At 41.7% G+C, this 19,329-nt stretch overlaps 2 protein-coding genes across 2 annotated transcripts; one reads left to right on the forward strand and one right to left on the reverse strand.

Annotated features, from left to right (window-relative positions):
• Window positions 1–239: 239 nt before the first annotated feature.
• tdrd9 (tudor domain containing 9) lies at window positions 240–18,910 on the forward strand. The gene is made up of 35 exons (XM_062397712.1): window positions 240–538; window positions 5,353–5,432; window positions 5,552–5,619; window positions 6,058–6,279; window positions 7,070–7,192; window positions 7,743–7,823; window positions 7,907–8,071; window positions 8,521–8,627; window positions 8,728–8,847; window positions 8,955–9,039; window positions 9,123–9,180; window positions 9,282–9,386; window positions 9,461–9,558; window positions 9,656–9,787; window positions 10,239–10,401; window positions 10,567–10,630; window positions 11,060–11,123; window positions 11,236–11,280; window positions 11,457–11,510; window positions 11,767–11,883; window positions 12,122–12,229; window positions 12,413–12,513; window positions 12,631–12,801; window positions 14,175–14,286; window positions 14,397–14,612; window positions 15,011–15,100; window positions 15,177–15,434; window positions 15,674–15,841; window positions 16,250–16,320; window positions 16,396–16,505; window positions 16,880–16,976; window positions 17,064–17,202; window positions 17,959–18,077; window positions 18,411–18,483; window positions 18,598–18,910. Exons 1-35 carry the CDS (start codon window positions 411–413, stop codon window positions 18,682–18,684), a joined length of 3,999 nt encoding a protein of 1,332 aa, XP_062253696.1. The 5' UTR covers window positions 240–410; the 3' UTR covers window positions 18,685–18,910.
• Window positions 1,179–4,106, reverse strand: rd3l (RD3 like). The gene is made up of 3 exons (XM_062397713.1): window positions 3,792–4,106; window positions 2,641–2,979; window positions 1,179–1,993 (listed from the first exon to the last, which is right to left on the reverse strand). Exons 2-3 carry the CDS (start codon window positions 2,952–2,954, stop codon window positions 1,630–1,632), a joined length of 678 nt encoding a protein of 225 aa, XP_062253697.1. The 5' UTR covers window positions 2,955–2,979; window positions 3,792–4,106; the 3' UTR covers window positions 1,179–1,629.
• Window positions 18,911–19,329: the final 419 nt, after the last annotated feature.

Here is a 19,329-nt window from a genome sequence, read left to right on the forward strand (position 1 = left end):
CAAGAAAATGTGGCTTTGTCACACAAATAATGAATTAAATATTCATGGATCTGATGGATCCATTAAATGTTTCAGCTATGATCTCATTAGAATTAGTGAGTAAAGATTTCAATTCATTTGGATGTTCACAGCGGAAATGACCTTCGTCACTCCATATTAAGGTTGTTTTGGTGTAGTCGTAGATGGACACATTGCATAGAATTCACCAAAGGATAAAGACTGCAGCCATTTTGAGTGAACTCAGGCGTTATTGCAATTTGAATGTGCTTCTATGGGGATTTTTCAGTTTTTGGTCCAACCGCCAGGGGGACATGTGAGCGCGTACACCTGCCTCGGTTGCCTCGCGCCTCAGTCAGAACACGAAGTGGTGGAAGAAAGACGATGGTTTTATTTTAGACAGCGACGACAACATGAAGAAAGTTTTCACCGCCGAGCAGATTTCCGCCTGGTTCACCTCGGGAGCCACGTTCGCCAAAATTAACCTCACAGACGAAGCGGCTGTGAAGAAGCTCGAAGAACCAGCGGCCGAGGGAACCAGGTGAGCTACATGTTAGCTTCATGTTAGCTAACCAGGGCCACACGTGTCGCTTCCCTTCCCTGTCATCCACAAACACGCTAAATCAAATATTAAAATACGACACGTTGAAGAAGGTCGGCCTGTGCGAATTCACAGTTGTATGTGATAATTGCTGTGAAAACTACCCGAGGTGCTAAGCGCCGTGGTCGAGGTGACCCGCCGCGTCCATGATGGTTTTGGCGGCTACAAGCTCTTCAGTGGAAAAGGGACACTCGATCCTTTCTTGCCAGTGTTCGTTGAAATCAGATTTGACGAGTCAATTTACGTTTTCTCATATACTGCCTATGACGTATCACTGGATAGATGTTTTAAAAAGTTTTAATTTTTTACATCCTTACCCTCACACCACTTTGACCAGACAAGAAACATCTAATTGTTTCCATAATTTTATCTGTTGTTTTTTTCTAAATGTTTTCTTAAGCCTCTGCTACAATGCCAGGAAAGATAATCTCCCAAATATAGTACACTGAATGAAAAACAGTGCTATTAGACAATAAAAAAAACTCTTAAAATCTTTCCAGGGAGCTAAAAAAATACCTTGCAATATTCTAGTAGAAGTAGTAGATAGGATAATAAGACAATAAGAAAATGCATGCTGCTACTATAATTTTTATTTTGTTTAGTCTTTTTGACAGTTTTGCATCCATAGGGCTCTAAAAACAGTTCAGATGAAATGGGAGAATATCGGCCTGTGCTTTAACTTCTCTAAAACATGTTCAGCGTGTGATGTGCGGCTGCAGGGACACACACTGCTTCACCTAAAACCTAAAAAATTGGTTCAGGCTGTGCACGTTCTCACATACTGTGCTCACACATTATCTCTGACAATTTGCCTTTTGAAACACAGCCTAATCTCTACAAAGACTTACCTAGGGTTGTTTTCAAGACATCATAAAACACTCAGGAAAACGGGATTATACAGAGCAGGCAGGCAAGGCAAACTAGTCCTTGTAATGAATTGTATTTTTGGTCTCAAATCTGAAAAACCTAAAACTACTAACATTTTCAATGTGTTTGTTGTTTTCATGTGGTTTCATGTTTGTAGTGTCTTTTCACAGTGTAGTGCTGTATGTCCCATTGGGCCTGAGAGATGCTGGATAGTTATATGGATGCTCCCAGTCGCTGAAACCTGAGAATGAACTGGAGTGCCGCATGGCCCAGTCCACATATCCAGAGATTGTTGGGATCTCCTCCCTTGGGCAGTCTCCACAGTTGGGGATGGTGGTCTTGACAAAGCCCTGCCTCATTTTATAGCGGCTGGTCCAAGCCTCCATTGGTCTGTGCTGTGCTGACTGACCTGAGAAGTCATACTCTTCATCATATTGCTTATGGTTCACAAAGTCTCTCAGCACCTGCTTGAAGACCGACACCAGCTCCCAGGGTCTTATGTTGTTAGTGGCCAGCACCTCACGAAACCTGCGGAAGGATGCGCCAAAATGAATTAATTAAACAGAAGTGAAAAAAGGAAGGATTAGCATGAGCTTCCCACTAGGTCAGGTGTGAGTTTTAAATTAATAATATAATCATATAGATGATATAATTAAAATTTTTCACCATCATAAAATGAGATACCTGTAAGCTAGTCGTCTGTATGTCATTGTTGAAACTAGAAGCACAGATGTGTGGAAATGGTAGAAACATTACAACATATCTTACTTAAATTTGATTCTTTTGTAATTTGGTTATGTAACAACACTCCAGTGACCTAGATGTGAGTTGTATGGGGAATAAATAAGTAGGTCACAGTGCTCAACCATCTATAACAACTCTTCAACCTTTTTAAATATAATGGCTATCATACAGATGATGAGAGGAAACCCCGGCAGTCCGCCTACACTCAGCTTTATAGGGCATCCTTCACCTTCACATGTTCACACCCTCTATCCCTGCTTCTGTGACAGTAACACATAATGGCTTTCTTGGCAGCTCGCCCTGCCTCCCTTTCCCTTTGGGTCTTCTCTGCTTCGCCTGCTGTCAGGCCTTGTGTTGAGGCAGTAGCGGTTAGCCACTGTTGACAGCATGCTAATGTGAGGATGGCGCATGGCATGTCCGCTAATAAACACCTGGAAAGGACTGCGGCTGCATGGATCGGTGGTATCTGGGCACACAGGAACTCTAGCTGGTAAAGCTCTGATGTGGGGATGAGAGTCCGCAACCGATGGTACTTCTGGAACCATTGGAGCCCCGGAGAGCTGTGGGCCAACCTGTGCTCTCGCTCCAATTCCTGTGCCAGTTGTTCGCGTTCTTCTACATGCCACAGGAGCTCTCTGATCAACCTGCGGCTGGGCACAACCTCTGAGCTCTTAAGAGGTGGCACTTCATTCTGAGTCTGCACTTTTGTCACATGAGACCACTTCATCCAGCTGAACAGGGGCATGGCACTTAGCAGAACGTCCAGAAAACTGAAAGAACAAGAATTCTTTGTTATTGTGGACCCTGAAGGTATTTATACAGCACAGAGCTGGAATTTCCTTTAAACTAATGGCTAGTTTCATTCTAAAGCTGCTTTCAGACGGGCACTGACCACACAAAACAGAATTTTTCTTGCCAGCCCCTTAGTGAAATAACCCGATGTCTGTGTCGATGTGCCGTAGACAAAAACATATGCTTTTCTGCAGGAAATGTTAACGTGGTGTCCTGCCTCCTGCTTGATCTACCCAGGTGCCATATCTGGCAAGAATGTTATGGAAATTGCTCTTTTGTTGTGAACACATCTGTCCAAGAAAATCTCTTGCTGTGTTCTTCATATGTGAAAGACAAACTCCAGAAAACAAAACAAATCACAGCATTAATTCTAAGAATGGGAATTTTTATCCATAACTGTTTGGCCCCATTATATTTAAAGATGTCCGTTTGACAGTGAAAAATGATCACCCCATAACTAAGCTGACCTCAGGTCTCTGCTTTGATTGCCTTCAGTTAAAGTCAAACTCGGTAGAGCTCATTGTCGGGTGTTTTTATTTGGCTCCTTATTCTTTCAAGATGATGGATTCAACCCCGGCTTCCATCTGGGATTTAGATGGATCACACAGCCTGCAGGGTCAAAGGTCAACCACCTCTATACATTGTAAAGTTACACAGCCTTCATTCTTTTGTGTCTGATTTGATTACAAAATAATCATGACTTAAACAACAGTGAGTCTTTCAGCATGTGGAGGTCAGAATGGATCACACCACAACTGGCTTAAAATGGAAAATCACTATTTGTACTTACAGCTGAAAATGGCGCCACCAGCTCTGTGAAGTATTCAGGAGTCGGGTTAAAATTAGCGTAGTCCTCTGCTTCTTGTCGTTATGGCTCAGCCCTGGTAGTGTTCATTCTTCAATCGCTGTTGCGTCCCTCGGTGTCAAATGCACATCTCTTGTGTTTCTGCAGCAATTCTCCAATGTCTTGACTCCTGAAGCAGTTTTTCCTCTTTCTGTTGTAGTTAATGTCTTGTCCCTATCTCTCCCACTGCTCTTGCCACACTGACTTTTTCCAAGAGAGTTAGTCACCCACCACTAACTGACTAAGAGCTGTCTCTTCTCCTCTCCCTTCACTCTGCTCTCCTCTGTGCAGTGTGCAGCTTTGTTGTAAGGTCAGCTGCTTTGTAGCTTGCACGAAAGGATTGCATTGGAGAGAAAGGGAGAGGGCAAGAGTGCATGTGTGTGCATAAGCCGCATGTGTGTTATATTTGAGCTCCTCTTGTCAGAGTTTGTGCCTGCTGTTGTGATAAAAATCCTCCTGGTGAAGACTAGGGGACGGGCAGAGACAACATGGAATGCTCTCCAGGCTCCAGAGCTGCGGGCCGGGTCGAGTTGACCAGAGGGAAAGACAAGATGAGGCACAGACTTAGAGCGGGGTTAGATATGACATTAGGACAAAGTGTGTAGAGCTGCTGGCATTTTCATCCTCTGTGTGAACCTAAAGATGAAGTTTATTATATACTAAAACTTGATTTAGTATGAAATGCAGCAGTACACAGCATGCACCTCAGGTGACTACAACACCTGAGTGTTCTGCAACACTAACACTCAACAGTTCCTCATTTTTCTATTATTCCCTTGGAAAACGGAAAATGTTGAAAAATGCCCTAACTAACGCTGAGAAAATGAAAATTCTCCTGATTTGCACCATATTGTTTTGTGTTCTTTACTGAACCATACCTTATCCATCCACTAAAGTTTGTGGAAATTCATTCACTTCCTTACGTGTGTCCTTGCTGAATATCAAGCAAACCAAAAAATAGACGGGTGAAAACCTAGCCTCCTCGTTTTAGGTTATAAAACGTGACATTGTTGCACTGATCTAAATTTCTTTCCAGAATCTTAAAGGGAATTTATTTAAGCTGCTTTAAGGCTCGGTCTCTTATTTTTAGCCTGGTCTTACCAGTACATTCAATTTTTTCAGTAACTGCATGTTTCTTCTCTTTCGCCCCTTTGAAACATTGGCAGTTAAGCTTTTTCAGATAAAGCTGAAGAATGGTACACTACTATCCTGAATGACTGAAGATGGAGTGTGGTTCGTCATAAATGAATAAAGAGGATGCTTGTCCCATTTGAGCAGAATTTGAATTGACTGCGGTTTAGGTGGTAAAACTTAAAACTGTCTTACTAATTTAAAACGTTATCACACTTAATATCTTATTTTGTATTAAGTCATTATTTACATATCACTATATCAGACCTTTCGTCTCAGTAGTTATTGTAGAGTGTGCACGTTTTGATACCATTGCAGTTGGTTTATAGTGCCTCAAAACGTTAAGCTGCTTAAAATGTATTTTGTTTCTCTTCAGGCCATCAGAGTTTCCTGATGAGAGCAGCCTGGAGACTGTGAACTCCGAAGGGAGTGTCCAAAAACAGAAACCTGCTGGGAGTGAGTATTCAACTTCCTGTAAAATTTTTCCTATCTTAAATCTTATTTAAAAACATTGTGAAATTTATATTTTTTAGACTGTTGAACTCAGTCTCGTGCGTTTTATTATGAACCCTCAGGTCCTGCTCCTCCTCCACTGGCCTACTATGAGTACCCAAGTTTGCCCATAACCAAAAACAGAAAGGAGGTCTGTTGCATCCAAATATGCAGCATTACATTCTATAAGTGCATGCTCATTCCTATAGTTGTTTTTGTCAAGTGAAGGTTTTTATGTCCCCAGGACACTGTTGTTTTCAAGATTTTACTGTTTATTTAAGATGTACTCAGTGATTGTTGATTGCTGCAGGACAAAACCTAAGTCATATTCACTGGGCAAAAAAAATGTTCTTAATTTTCTAATAAAGAGTGCTGTGTGTATATTTCAGGAGATCAGGCTGATATTTAAGCTGCACTTCTTAATGCAGATTATAAAGTCTGGACTTTTGGTTAAAAATCAGCTTAGCACATCCATCTGCTCTACATATCTTAACTTATTTTTAAATTCCTTTTTTATTTCAGTGATATGGTCCAAATACCCAAATGTGGTATCTTTTTGTTAACACTGTGTGTGTGTGTCTGCTTCCAGCTGATTTCCCTCATAGAAAACCACTCTGTAGTGATTATTCGAGGAGCCACAGGCAGTGGCAAGACCACCCAGCTGCCACAGTACATTCTGGACCACTACAATGCCAAAAATGCCTCGTGCAACATCGTGGTCACCCAACCTCGCAAGATTGGGGCCACCAGTGTTGCTCGATGGGTTGCCACACAGCGGAAGTGTACGCTGGGTAGTTTGGTGGGATATCAGGTTTGTCTTAATTAGACATATTGTGGTTTACTTGAACTGTCCAGTGCAAAGAGCCCTGTGTATATTTTTAGTTTTTGCACCAAAAGCTTCAGCGAACTCTTGTGTGTTTGTTGGCAGGGTGTCTGGCTGTACTATGCAGAGCTCCTAAACAGTGACTAATAATAACAGTTTCCTCTGCTACATGCAGACCTTAGATAATTATGTCCCTGCAAGTCGGAGCAATAAAAAAAAGGTGAAGTCATGTTAAGCCACAAAAGGTTATATTGTGTTTTTTATTCACTTAAGCTATTTTTACTCTTATTTGCTGTAGGGAGAGAGCTTTCTTTTTGTTCCCCCTTCATACGGTTTGTCTTGGTTTATAAAAGTCGTGCAATCAGTGAATGGAAAGTTCTATGTGCTCAGAGTTAAGTCAGCGAACGGTGAAGAGTTTCCCTGAGGTCACACAAAGGATTGCAATGGATTTTATCTCAGGTCACTGGTGTTTTCTCTGAAACCAACCCAGAAATAGGCACATTAAAGCTGCAGACAAACGGGAGATGATGGAATCTCTTGAATTTGCTTCTGTGAAAAATATCAAACCAAAGACAGGAGTTGTATTATGCTTTAATTCAATCCAAAAAGTATTAAAGATTATTGGACCAGAAAAACTGACAAATGATATCACTCTGCGCTGGTCACATATCAAGTCTCACTGATCCTTTACTAAAGTACCAAGTCTACATCCCTACTGAGAGTGTCAGATTTACATGTCTGTCAGATTAATGAAGGTAACTCTGAATGTTTACTACAGGTTGGACTGGAGAAGATGGCGACTGAGCACACGCGCCTCATCTACATGACGACAGGAGTGCTGCTGCAAAAACTGGTCTCTACCAAGTGCCTCACCGAGTACTCACACATCTTCGTAGATGAGGTGAAGATCATTTTAAATGTGCATATGCAGTTCTCTGTTAACTGGTATCTATATTTGATTGTTTTTGTCTTGACCACAAATAATAATCTCTCAAAAAAACTATATGTTGGGTACTGTCAAAATGTTATTCATTTGCATATTAAGATTTAGTAATTACACCCATTCTAAAAACTCAACACTAATTTAGATCCACCACCACTCAGGATTTTCTGGAAAGCTTACAGGGCTGCTAACATTAACAAAGACTTGCATTTAGACCTTCCCTTAAGTATTTCAGAGATAATATGCCAATGCCCTTAGAGTTTGGAGGGGAGTGGAGGAGGAGTTTTGGAGGAGTAACCAGACTAACAAACAAACACACAAACTGCTCTAAAATGATATTAGTAGGATATGTTGCATCAGGTCTATGCTCATTGTATTTTATTCCGCTGTAAATCTGTCTCATCATGGTTTGTCTACATTTAATGCTGTTCCAGTGGAAAGGCTTAATCTTTGCATCCTATCTTCTAATCGCTAACTGTTGTGTTTAACAACTCTGCCTTTACACAAGGTTCACGAGCGGACTGAGGAGATGGACTTTCTCTTACTGATTTTGAAGAAACTCCTTCATTCCAACTCTCGTTATGTCAAGGTGATTACTATATCAAAGTAAAGATCCCACCTTTACTCACCAATCATTTCCACTCTCACTCATTTTTAGTTGTCCTTTTCCAGATCATCCTCATGTCAGCCACCATTAACTGCAGACAGTTTGCAGAGTACTTCGGCACCCTGATTCGTGGCAAGATGAACCCTGCCTTTGTGTTTGAAGTGGAAGGGGCACCGTTTGCCATTAAGGAGTTCTATCTGGATGACCTCCAAAACCTGTTGCCATATAGGGTAATGAGATTATAATAGTTTTCTTGTGAATGTACTGTGAGGCCAAACCATTTATACATTTGTATTAGGGCTGAGGGGTATGACTTGAAATCAATATCATGCTTATTTCAAACTATCACCTCGATTACTATTAATGAACGGCCAAGGAGACACGTCACTCGGGTGTAGGACACACTCCTGGGTGTGTGTGTCTCCTTATCCCTTTCGCGCTTCACTCAAACGGATTAATTAGATTAAACCAATGATGTTAGATCATGAATCTTGATTGTTCCGGTCACTTTAACCCTGATGTCCTGGCTGTGTGCGTGGCAAATGTTGGAGTTTTTTTTCATTGTGTTTGATCCGGTGTCTCCTAAACTTGTGAATCAAACAAACACAAAGTAAGCTTCAAGGTTTCGATATATTTTCGGTCAATCAACAAGTGTTAATTTCTATGTTTGTGTCTTCAGCTGTTAGACTCCTGTCATCCAGATGACCCTTACATCGCAGTAGAGATGTACAATCTTGCCATCAGTCTCATCCAGAGCTTTGACGAGTTGGAGGGCAAAGATTCCCGGTAAAGCATTGGTTACTCAGCACACTAATCTGCTATATAGACACGGTGTGGTCCCCATGTTTGTTGAGTTATGTGTTGAAATGTGTTTGTTAATAAGCAGCAAAGCTGACAAAGACAATGGTCTAACTTTGTCTGAGAGGGGCAGTGTTTTGGTTTTCCTGCCTGGTTTTCACGAAATAAGCTACATGCAGGAGGCTTTGGCCAAGCTTGTCCACAAAAGGTGATCTTTTAAGTTTATCTTTTTTCTGCAGATTAATGACCGTTTTATTTTTTAGCTTGTTTCTGTAAGACATTTAGCATTACGTTGCATTGACTTCTTTTGTTCAGATTGCAAGTTTATCCTCTTCACTCCTCTGTGACTCTGGAGGAGCAGAATGGCGTGTTTCTGCCTCCTGTCCCTGGATACAGGAAGGTGATAACAGCTAAACTTATTCTGTCTCACATAAATAAAACAATTTGATACCTGCTGTACTGATGGTCGTTTCATCCTCACAGGTCATCCTTTCCACCAACATTGCAGAGAGTTCGGTGACTGTATCGGATGTCAAATATGGTGGATTACTTTTCCCCTGAGCTTGAATGTATTTTTTCATCTTTGTGAATATTAGAAAGCTGAAGTTTGAATTGGTGTTGTTGCTTTTTTTGTGATCGCAGTCATTGACTTCTGCCTTACCCGTCACCTGGTCTGTGACCAAGAAACCAATTATCAGTCTCTCCGTCTCACCTGGGCATCCAAAACCAACTGTAACCAGCGTAGAGGTGTTTGAACTACTGCAACATAAACTGCAAAGTGTCTTGTCTGTTCAGCTGAGACTTCTCATCTATTTCCTCAGGTAGGGCAGGACGAGTGTCTAAGGGCTACTGTTATCGTCTTGTCACCAAAGAGTTCTGGAAGAACGAGATCCCAGAATACATGATTCCTGAGATGCTGGTAAAGAACATGTTCAATACACCTAGATTTTTATTTTACAGTTTTTGAGGATGCCTCTGACAATTTGTCTATGCTATACTGTTTGCCTTCCTCTAAGCTTGCCCCCTTGGCAACTATCATGCTGAAAGTGAAGCTGCTGGATATGGGAGATCCCCGCTCTGTCCTCTCAACAGCACTTTCACCCCCAAATCTTGACGACATAGTAAGAACTGTGCTGCAACTCAAAGAGGTCTGTAAAAAGAAAGCAGATTGATTCCCCTGAGACCCATTGATGTCTTGTTCAGTACATATACATGTGTTGGTGTAGTGATGACTTATTTATTCAGGCATCTTCTCAGCTCTGTGACAGAGAATTAGACCAGTGTTAGGATTGTCAAGTTGTTTGCAGAGAGTAATGTAGTGCAGTGTTAATCTTGTTTTGTCCATCACTAACCAATTAGAAACTTTTTAGTAATAAGTTTTTCTTGTTTATAGCTTTAGAGCATAAGATTTACAGTTATTTCAAGATATTGAGCGTATTATTAAATAAATACAATATCCATCAATAGCCATTCATTTAAATGACAAACAGTGAAGGGAAATTCACAAAGTGGTGAGTCATGTTGTACCAGTAAACTGTTATTTTGAGGAAGGGTATAAAGCCTATTGTCTTTTCATTAGTTGTTGGTTTTCTTCTGTAGATGGGCGCTCTGTCTGTGAAAAGTGACGGCAGGTCTCAGAACGATGATGGAGAGCTAACATTCCTAGGTCGAGTGGTGGCCCACTTACCTGTGGACCTGTACCTGGGGAAGATGATTGTCTTCGGCCATGTCTTCGGTTGCCTGGACGATTGCCTCATCATAGGTAAGTCTGTCATTTTACAAATGGAACTGGCGTCTGTTAGAGCACATGCAGTAGTGTGTGCAGCCATAGAGACTTAGATTGGCCAACAAATCAGTCAGGATTGCACTCTTACAATACATTTGTGTTCATGTAACATTTTTAAGTGTTGGTTTGCTATATTCTCAGCTGCCTCACACTCTCTGAAGAGTTTCTTTGCCATACCCTCCATGCAGCAGATCGCCGGACACAGGTGAGTCATAAACTTTAGATGCAATGATTTACAGACTGTCAGTCTTGTTTTTGTGTAGCAATGGATGATGGAAAAATATAAAAATATATCCATGGATTTTTCCACCCTTTAGTTGTCCTTAAGTCAGTGGTGTAAAGACCCTTCTTTTATAATTACTGACTCACTTAAGACCCATCACAGTTAGGGCCAACACAGTTCCCATCCAACTCACACCATATGATGTCCAGCTGTTCTTAAATGGTTCTCTTCAAGTCCTGTTTTTCGCTAGATGATCGGTGTATGTTTTGTTGAAACAGCAACAGTTTTTCTTCCAGTGGTCATGTAGTTGATCATGACTCTTTCCCATCAAACTACTTTCAGGCCGGAAACCGGTGACGTGCACAACATTTATTTTAACCATTGTGAATTGACCATTGTTTTTAATTCCAGGAGCAAGATGGCCTTTGCCCACGGAACACCAAGTGATTCCATAGGTTTTGTAAATGCCTTCAAGGTGTGTTCAGGTTAACAACAAGTTGTGTGGTCTTAAACACATTTACATATTTGCCTAATAACTGTTAACACCTTAGCTTGAAAAACTGTTCCATGTGGTCTCTCCCTGTTAGGCATGGCACTCTTCCAAAAAGACTGGACAACTGAGACACCCAAAGGTAAACAACACAACAACCAAACATGAACTTAATGGAAAGAGAAACGCACATAAAACTTACAAAGTTCAGTTAGATTTTTTTTGTTTTTCTCTACCTGATGCTCATTAAGCAACCATTGTATCATCATTGTATCATAATTTTTCTATGTGGTGTTTCTTGCTGCTTTACTCTCACAGGACGAGCTGGACTGGGGAAAAGAGAACTTCATTCAGATCAAGAGGATCAGGGAGGTACACAGACGATGCAGAGAGCAGGGTCACATGACTTCCCCATACACACATTACATCATCCATCCTAATCTAGCATTAGCCAACTGATTTCAAAGTCTTTGTTGAAGTTTAATGATAAACTACCTAGTTGATTATAACCTGTGTTGACACCCAGTTGATTATTATCTCATGCATTAATAAAAATGCCCAACAACTTCAATGAGCGAATTAATCAAAACAACATTACCATGGTCCTCAGCAGTATCACTCTCTCCAGGTTGCAGAGCTGTATGAGGACCTGAAGAAACGTGCTTCCCAGTTCAACATGCATGTGCAGGACAGCATTCAACCATCAGACTATACCAGCACACACACGCAGAAGTTCCTTCTTCAGGTGAGACTCTGTGCTGGACATGTACAGTCACCAAAAGTTTACATAATATACAATGTGTTTACTACTCACCTCGCCCCAAAGAGAGACATTTGGAAATAACAATTGAAAACCTGATACTGCAATGAAATTCAGGTCCCTGGCCCAAGTGTGTTTACACATCGTGTGCCTCAGATCCTCTCATTGGAGCAGATATATATTGATTTCAGTTAGTGTTTGACTGCACCTGTCTCTGTCTCAGGTGGTTATCGCTGGTGCCTACTACCCCAACTACTTCATCCAGAGGGAACTAGATGAAGACCTGGCCGCCAGAGAATTAAGTGGCTTCAACCCCAGAACAACAGTGATGGTATAATCCTAATTGGCAGACATGATGTGAATAAAGTTCTAATTAATTGTTGTGAAATATGCTTAGATTAGGCTGAACTTAAATATTTTTATCAATACTTGACTCTAATGCTCTAACTAATCTTTTAAACTTGTGACGGTAAGTAGAGAACTTGTGATTAAAACATAACTGGGCTGTGTCCAGATGAGGAACCTGCCTCCATACAGTTTCCTCTACTACAAGCAGCTGCAGTCTCTGTTCCGCCTGTGTGGACAAGTCAAAACCATCTCCTTTGATAACACCAGGTAAATGAAGGCAAATTACACATTCAACCTCAGCACTTTGTCTATGCAATGCATTTGAAATAAATCACTAACATTTTATCACTCATTTCCTGACTGTTTGTATGTGCACGCACTCAGAGCATATGTGGAGTTCTACAGGACATCTCAAGACTCAGGGGTTCTGCCTGAAGTGTCCCTCGCTCTCGTCCTTTCCCAGCAGAGCTCTCCCTTGGAACTTTCTGTCTACCCCATTGAACAAATTGAAAAATGTGCTGGTAACAGAAACCTAATCCACATGAAATATACAAGGTACGACTTTGTTTTCATATTCATAAAACGTAGTCTGAACTCTACTTCTCTTGTTTGAAACTGGATCATCCTCTGCATGAATTGGAAAAGATATTTCAAATGTAGGGGTAATGTGGGGGTAAAATTGAGCGTTAGGTTTTACAGTGTCTGATCTGAGGCCTGAGCAAATCTTTTTCGAAAGTGGAGCCCCCTGCACCAGAGGCTGCACTGGTCAGTGGCCCTGCACTGAGCATTAATCAAATCTGACATCCAAGCAAACTGCATGACTCTTCACAACAATCACTGACTCAGGCAGGTTTCAGGCACACGCAGCACAAGCTTCGAGATGGGGTGACATTGCATAATAGATGTAGAACAATAATACACTTAATAAGACTATTCTCACTGAATACTCTCTTTACAGTGATACTTACACCTGCCTAAAACGTAACATTATCTGTTGTGATACCTCTGCATGATTTTTAATGCCCCTCTCATACCAGGTATCTGTATTCATGACTGATTTAGGATACCTTGTTAGATAATGCTAAAATATTTGATGTGATGACATTCAACATCAAAGCAGCATTAAATGCAGTTGTGACATCTTGTTGACAGAGCGAGTGCAGTGAAAGTTGTGCACAGAACATTAAAATTGAAAATTCCACTTTTGTGGTGCTTCTACACGTTAATTTGGGTATCTGGCATTTCTACCGTCCCAAAAACTCTGGAAAAAAACAACTCCCGCGATTTGTTGTGGTTCCTCTATGTCAGAAACGATATGTTAGAGTGTGTTGAATGGGATTACGACCGAAATAAACGTCATAGTCACACCATGCCCATGTAGGGAGTCTCGCTACATGGCCTTGGACGAGCGAGCTAACGCTAGCTGGGCCCCACCGGCCCGGTTAGCTCGTTAGCTCGCAAGCTAGCGAGCTAGCTCCCTAGGGGCTCCCCACGGCTAGTGGAGCCCGGCTAGCGTTAGCTCGCAAGCTAACCAGGCCAGTGGAGCTCACAAGCTAACGCTGCTACCCGTCACACATTTAAGTGGCCACATAAACAAGGGACCCCCGGGACACCTCAACGTTGACTCAACAGTGTGGAAGGATGCTGCTGCTGCGCCAGCTCAAGCTCCCACTGCGGGGCTGCGCTGGGGAGTTGGGGCTCTCTCAGCAAGGCTCACCGGGGGTGAGGGGGGCAGGGCACTCAAAACAGGTCAATCTGAGAAGGGCTGTTTTAGACGGGGTAAAAAGGTGCTGTTTTAAATGATCCTTGTGGTATTTTGACCAAGACAGACATTTCATTAAGACCCCAAGGAACCATATCAACTGTGGAGTAATGGGCATAATATGTCCCCTTTAAACTCATGTTTTGTGTGTGCTGTTTCTATCCAGAGTGAATGTTGACTTCCAGAGCCAGTCCGTCTGCCCAGCGGGACTGTTGAGCAGCGCAATGGATCCAGAGAAACTACCCCCAAGCCACTTCTTTGTGGTCAACATCACAGAGGTTAGTCCCCTACATTTACCTTGGTTTTTCAAAATAGAGAGATACTGTGGAGAAACGCTGTCTGTGAGGTAATTATAATGAAGGTCTCTTAACTGTGATCTCTGCTGTAGGTGGTGGAGGTGGGACATTTCTGGGGCTTCCAGGCAGATGAAGCCAGTTTAGAGATGCAGCGCTGTCTGACAACTGAGATCAGCAAACACACACTGAATCCTATACCTGTGTCACTCTACCCCAACCTGAGGTGTCTGGCTCTTTACTCCGAGGTCAATGAGCACAGTTCGTACTACCGTGCCAAGATCCTGCACATCCGTGGCAATACAGTGGAGGTAAATATCGCTCACAGCTCTCTGATCAAATTGTAGTGCACCCTTTATATTTTCACACATGCAATATGTTGCCATTGTATAACCGATTGAAGCAGCAAAAGAGACCATGTTCTCTTGCATGAATGTGCTTCAGGTTGCTCAATACAGCAAATTTAATGCTAGAGGAAAGAGTTTTCACCATGTTCTACAGTTATGAGGGTAAGTTTCAGACCATCCGATCCATCTGATCCAGTCAAATACCAGGAAGATGAATTTGGCAAGAAATTTTGATTATATAGGAGCCGTGAAAATACAGTTTTATACAGTTATGTCTGGTCATAACTTATCCTTAACAAGAGTGTGTGATAGCAGTTGTTCTTGATGTATCAGAGAGCAAAACGTTTCCCTTAACTCTGCAGGTTTTCTTCTTGGACTTTGGTAACACAGCAGTTGTTGCCTGCAGCAGCCTCAGAGAGCTCCCCGCTGATATTCTGCTTTACCCTTTCCAGGTAATAAAACTGAGTGGCATATTTCTGATCCACTGTCCAATCTTTAAACACATATCAACATCCCAACACTTCTTAGGCTCATGAGTTTCAAGTTTCCGGGATGCGTCCATCAGCCCAGTCCATCATCCATGGGAACCAGTGGAGCAGCCGAGCCCGCGATCGCTTCCGCACACTGGTGAAGGGCAATTCACTCATCGTGTCAGTGTACTCCATACTCCACAATGTCATGCGTGTTCAGCTGCTCATCAACACAGAGACAACAACCACCAGTGTGGTAGACATCTTGGTGGATGAAGGACATGCGGTCAAGGCTGAAGAGAGCTTTGATTCCAAGGTGATTAGAGTTAAAGTGTCTGAGCCTTAAGAAAAGATCTCTCACACATTAGCCTATAGTACTTCCATACACATGCCACAGTTCACATATACACATCTGCTGACAAATATTAAATATTGCAGAACCTTTATAGAAGGTCTGATGCTTTATGAAAGAACATCTTAGCAAAGAATTCAAAATGACGTATACAAATGCTTTGTTTATCCGAGTCATGATATCTGCCTGTGTGGTCTTGGCAGGAAAACCACGAGGTGCTGATGTCCCTGTACAAGGACATGGAAACAGGGAAATATGTCCCTAACTCTGTCAGCAGCTCCTGGAAGGATCGCAACAAAGAGGAAGTGGAGCTCATTGACGACCTTCTCGCTCACTTTTCCAAGAGCAACCTCAACATTTCCAAGAAAAGGGTAAGACACACTGCTGCTTCATAACATTTTCATATTATATTTGTACTGAAACTGTTCTCATTGTTATTGATTGCAAAGCACATAAAAATCATTTTAACAAAGGTTTTAGCTACCAAAAGACATTAAAAAGAACTAAATAATTGAATAAATGTATGGAAAATCAAGAAAAGTATTTTCTATTTTTAGTATTACAATGGGTATGTGTGGGATGCCTTAATTTAGGTAGTGATTGATTTCGGCCAGGAGATGGCGCCATCTCAGTGGTAGTTGGTGCTCATTCAGAGGCACACCCATCCTGTCTGACAGAACAATGAGGACAGGGTGACCACGGCTCGAAATCACAGCCACCAATGGCTGCATGAATAAATCAGGTCATGTGCGTCTGCTGCCTTCCCTCTGAAACCACAGGTTAAGGTGTATGGACCGACCAGTCCTTACCAGTCAAGCTTCCAGAGCTTGAACCAAAAGGCCTTCTACAAGTAAGCAACACAACAGAGACCGACACCACAATAAAGCGGCAGGTTTTCATTGCTTATGAGTATGTCCTCCTCCAGGACGGTGTGTATTGAGAGGAGCAGCATCAACCTCCTGGCGCTGAATGAAAACCCTCATGACAAACATCAGAGGATGCTGGTGGCTGGATCTGTGTCAGTCAACTCCTCAGGTAGCTGATACAAAGTGTGTCATCATTATTACCACCACTAATCAATATTTTAATGTTGACAACAAATCAAGTTACAATGTATAATTTGATAGCCCGCATCTAAATGTCAGCCAACTCCAGTCTTCCTTACCCATACAGAACTGTATCAATGATGTAATACAGATTTTTTTTCATGAATTATTTCTTGGGAAATCTTGAAAAAACCTTGATCTCATAACAGTAGAGAAAGTTATTTAAAAACTCTAACTAATGAATATGAAAAATTGACTACACATTTTTCAGAAAACTTAAAGGCTATGATAAGCCCTGGTTGTGGGGTTCGTCAGTTTGTTTTTTATTCTGGAATTTCTTCAGATTGTGTGTTTGTGTTGCAGGAACACGCATTCTTCTAAGAGATACCACCATCATGCCAGACATCCCTGGGCTGCCTTCACTCATTACCTTGCTCTTCACCCCCATCATGGAGTTACGGTCAGTCCGACACAAAGTCCTACCTCTGCACATCTTTATAGGTGGCACAATCAGTACAGGTGTCATGTCAATTTGTACGTATTTTAGCACTAATGAAGAGGGGACCTGCTACACCGGCGCCATCTGTGGCCTCGGCTGCTACAGTCAAACACAAGAGGGCATCCTACCGGAGCATGACATCGAACTCGCCTTTGATGTCAAGTTTGATGTGGAGGACATCACTGAGGTAACAGCTGACACCAGATGCAGAGAGAAGGAGATGCTGGGTCCTGACAGTGGACAGAAACACAGATTTCTTCAGATCTGTGTCAATCATCAGCTCAATCTGTGACGGAACAGGGACTTTATACTGTCCCTCTCTTTCTCTCCAATAGATAATATTCACTTTTTTCAGCTCATGCACTGAGACTAAAGCACAGCTCAGTAGCGGCACTTTTCTCCTACACTAGTCCCAGAAACATAGGAGGTGAAAGTGTACCTGGTGACGGAACGCATTAACAGGAAGAGAAGGATTAATATTGTATTCATTCCTTCATGGATTTTACCTTTTGATGGGGAACAAAATTCCTCATGTAGATATTTTGGTATGTTTATTAGTCCCAGTACTTCAATCGCTACTAGTACATGAATAAAATTAAACTATTGTTACTGCTGTAATAAAACAGTTGTAAATGGAACAAGAGTGATCCACAGCACTAGATCTGAGGCACCGGTTCAAACGCTCATTTAAAACTAATCCTTGTTTGACAACACCTAAAACCTGAGAGTTCTGAAAAGCTGGCATAATTGACAACGTTCATTTACATAAGCTTTAATTTCACAGCCTCTGATCAGATGGACATGAAAAACATTTATAGATATTAAATATTGCATTTTACCCTAAATTTGCGAAAATTTATAACAAATAAAGTAAATCCATTAAACTCAACCAGGTTCCTTCTTCCTCCTCCTCCAACACTTCTGTGTTATTTTCTTTCTTTAGATAAACGCCTTACGAGGGGCTATAAACTCTCTGGTGTGTGAAGGAACGAGTGGCACGCTGCATCTGCGGCCTGACCGGATCAGCCACCTGCAGGAAGACTGTCGGGAGCGCCTCTTGAGGTCAAACACACTCGCACACAGATCAAGTTTAAATGTTCTGATTAATGACTATGTAAGGACACCACTTCAGAAAATTAAAGGCCAAAATATCGAGGATACAAACGCTCTCATTATTAGTTTAAAATAAAATGTAAACCTAGATCATCCTGTTAAGAACTACATAAATTGAGAAACTGTCACGTCTCATCTTCTCAAATTGAGGGGTCTGGGTTTATGGCCAGTATCACAGGTTGCCACCCTGTTGAGAATTGAGATGGTTTGGATTTCATGTCTTGTCATTGGTTCAATTAGTGTCTATTCATTTTTGGAATCCCTCTACACGGTGTATTGTAGACTTTTCACCAAGTCGCCCCCGAGGGAAGCTGTCACTCCGAGAAACTACGAGAAAACGGAGAAATGGAACCAGGTGTGTTAACATCAGAGCTCCCTCATCCATATCTGATAGCTTTTGGCAAGTTAAAGTCTTTTGTGTGTGTGTGTGTGTCTGTGTGGGTGTTAAGTTTGTGTATTGGTGCTGCAGGTGGAGCCCTCTATGAGGATGAACATCGTGGAGCCAGGAGGTAGAGGTTATGTCTACCAGCTGCATCCGGTCACTCTCCTCAACTGAACAAAATCCTGAATTGTTTTTCTTGTTTTAAACTGATTCTAATTTGTTAATATTGTCACCAATAATTTTTATTTAATGTTCTGAGAATTTTATATGTTGACATTTTATGTTATATTTGAACTGTCCCTTTTGGTGGCACAGTAGAGTTCAACCCTCTCTTTGTTCTGCAGTGGGTTTTTCTAGACTGTTGTATTGTTGTTCAGCAGTGGACATTAAAAAAAGTTGTTTGTAGCAGATGAGACTCCTCAGTCATTCTTCATTCAAACCGACTCCTCACACACTGCCAAACCAAAACCTTATCCCTAAACATGACAGATTCATGCCTAACCTTAACCAACCACAACCCACATCCTACCTATGACCTTTGATGTGTGTCACTGGGCATTTAACAATGTTGCGAGGCGTGTAATGCGCTATTATCAAAACACTGTTGCCGTCATACTACGCAAGAAAAATTGATGTTTTATTAACCCGTTGTTTGCCATCCAACAACATGATGTAGCAAAACTTTCTATCTACAACTTGTTTTTGTTTCGTAAAATGGATTTAGATTCTGGCTCATATCTCCTGCTGCTCCTCTACTAAGTTATTTAGCTGTCACGTCACATTCTCCAAATTATGTTTTATAAAGTAAAGATGATGTAA

This window comes from Platichthys flesus, chromosome 10 (genome assembly GCF_949316205.1).
Source record: "Platichthys flesus chromosome 10, fPlaFle2.1, whole genome shotgun sequence".
Lineage (NCBI taxonomy): Eukaryota > Metazoa > Chordata > Actinopteri > Pleuronectiformes > Pleuronectidae > Platichthys > Platichthys flesus.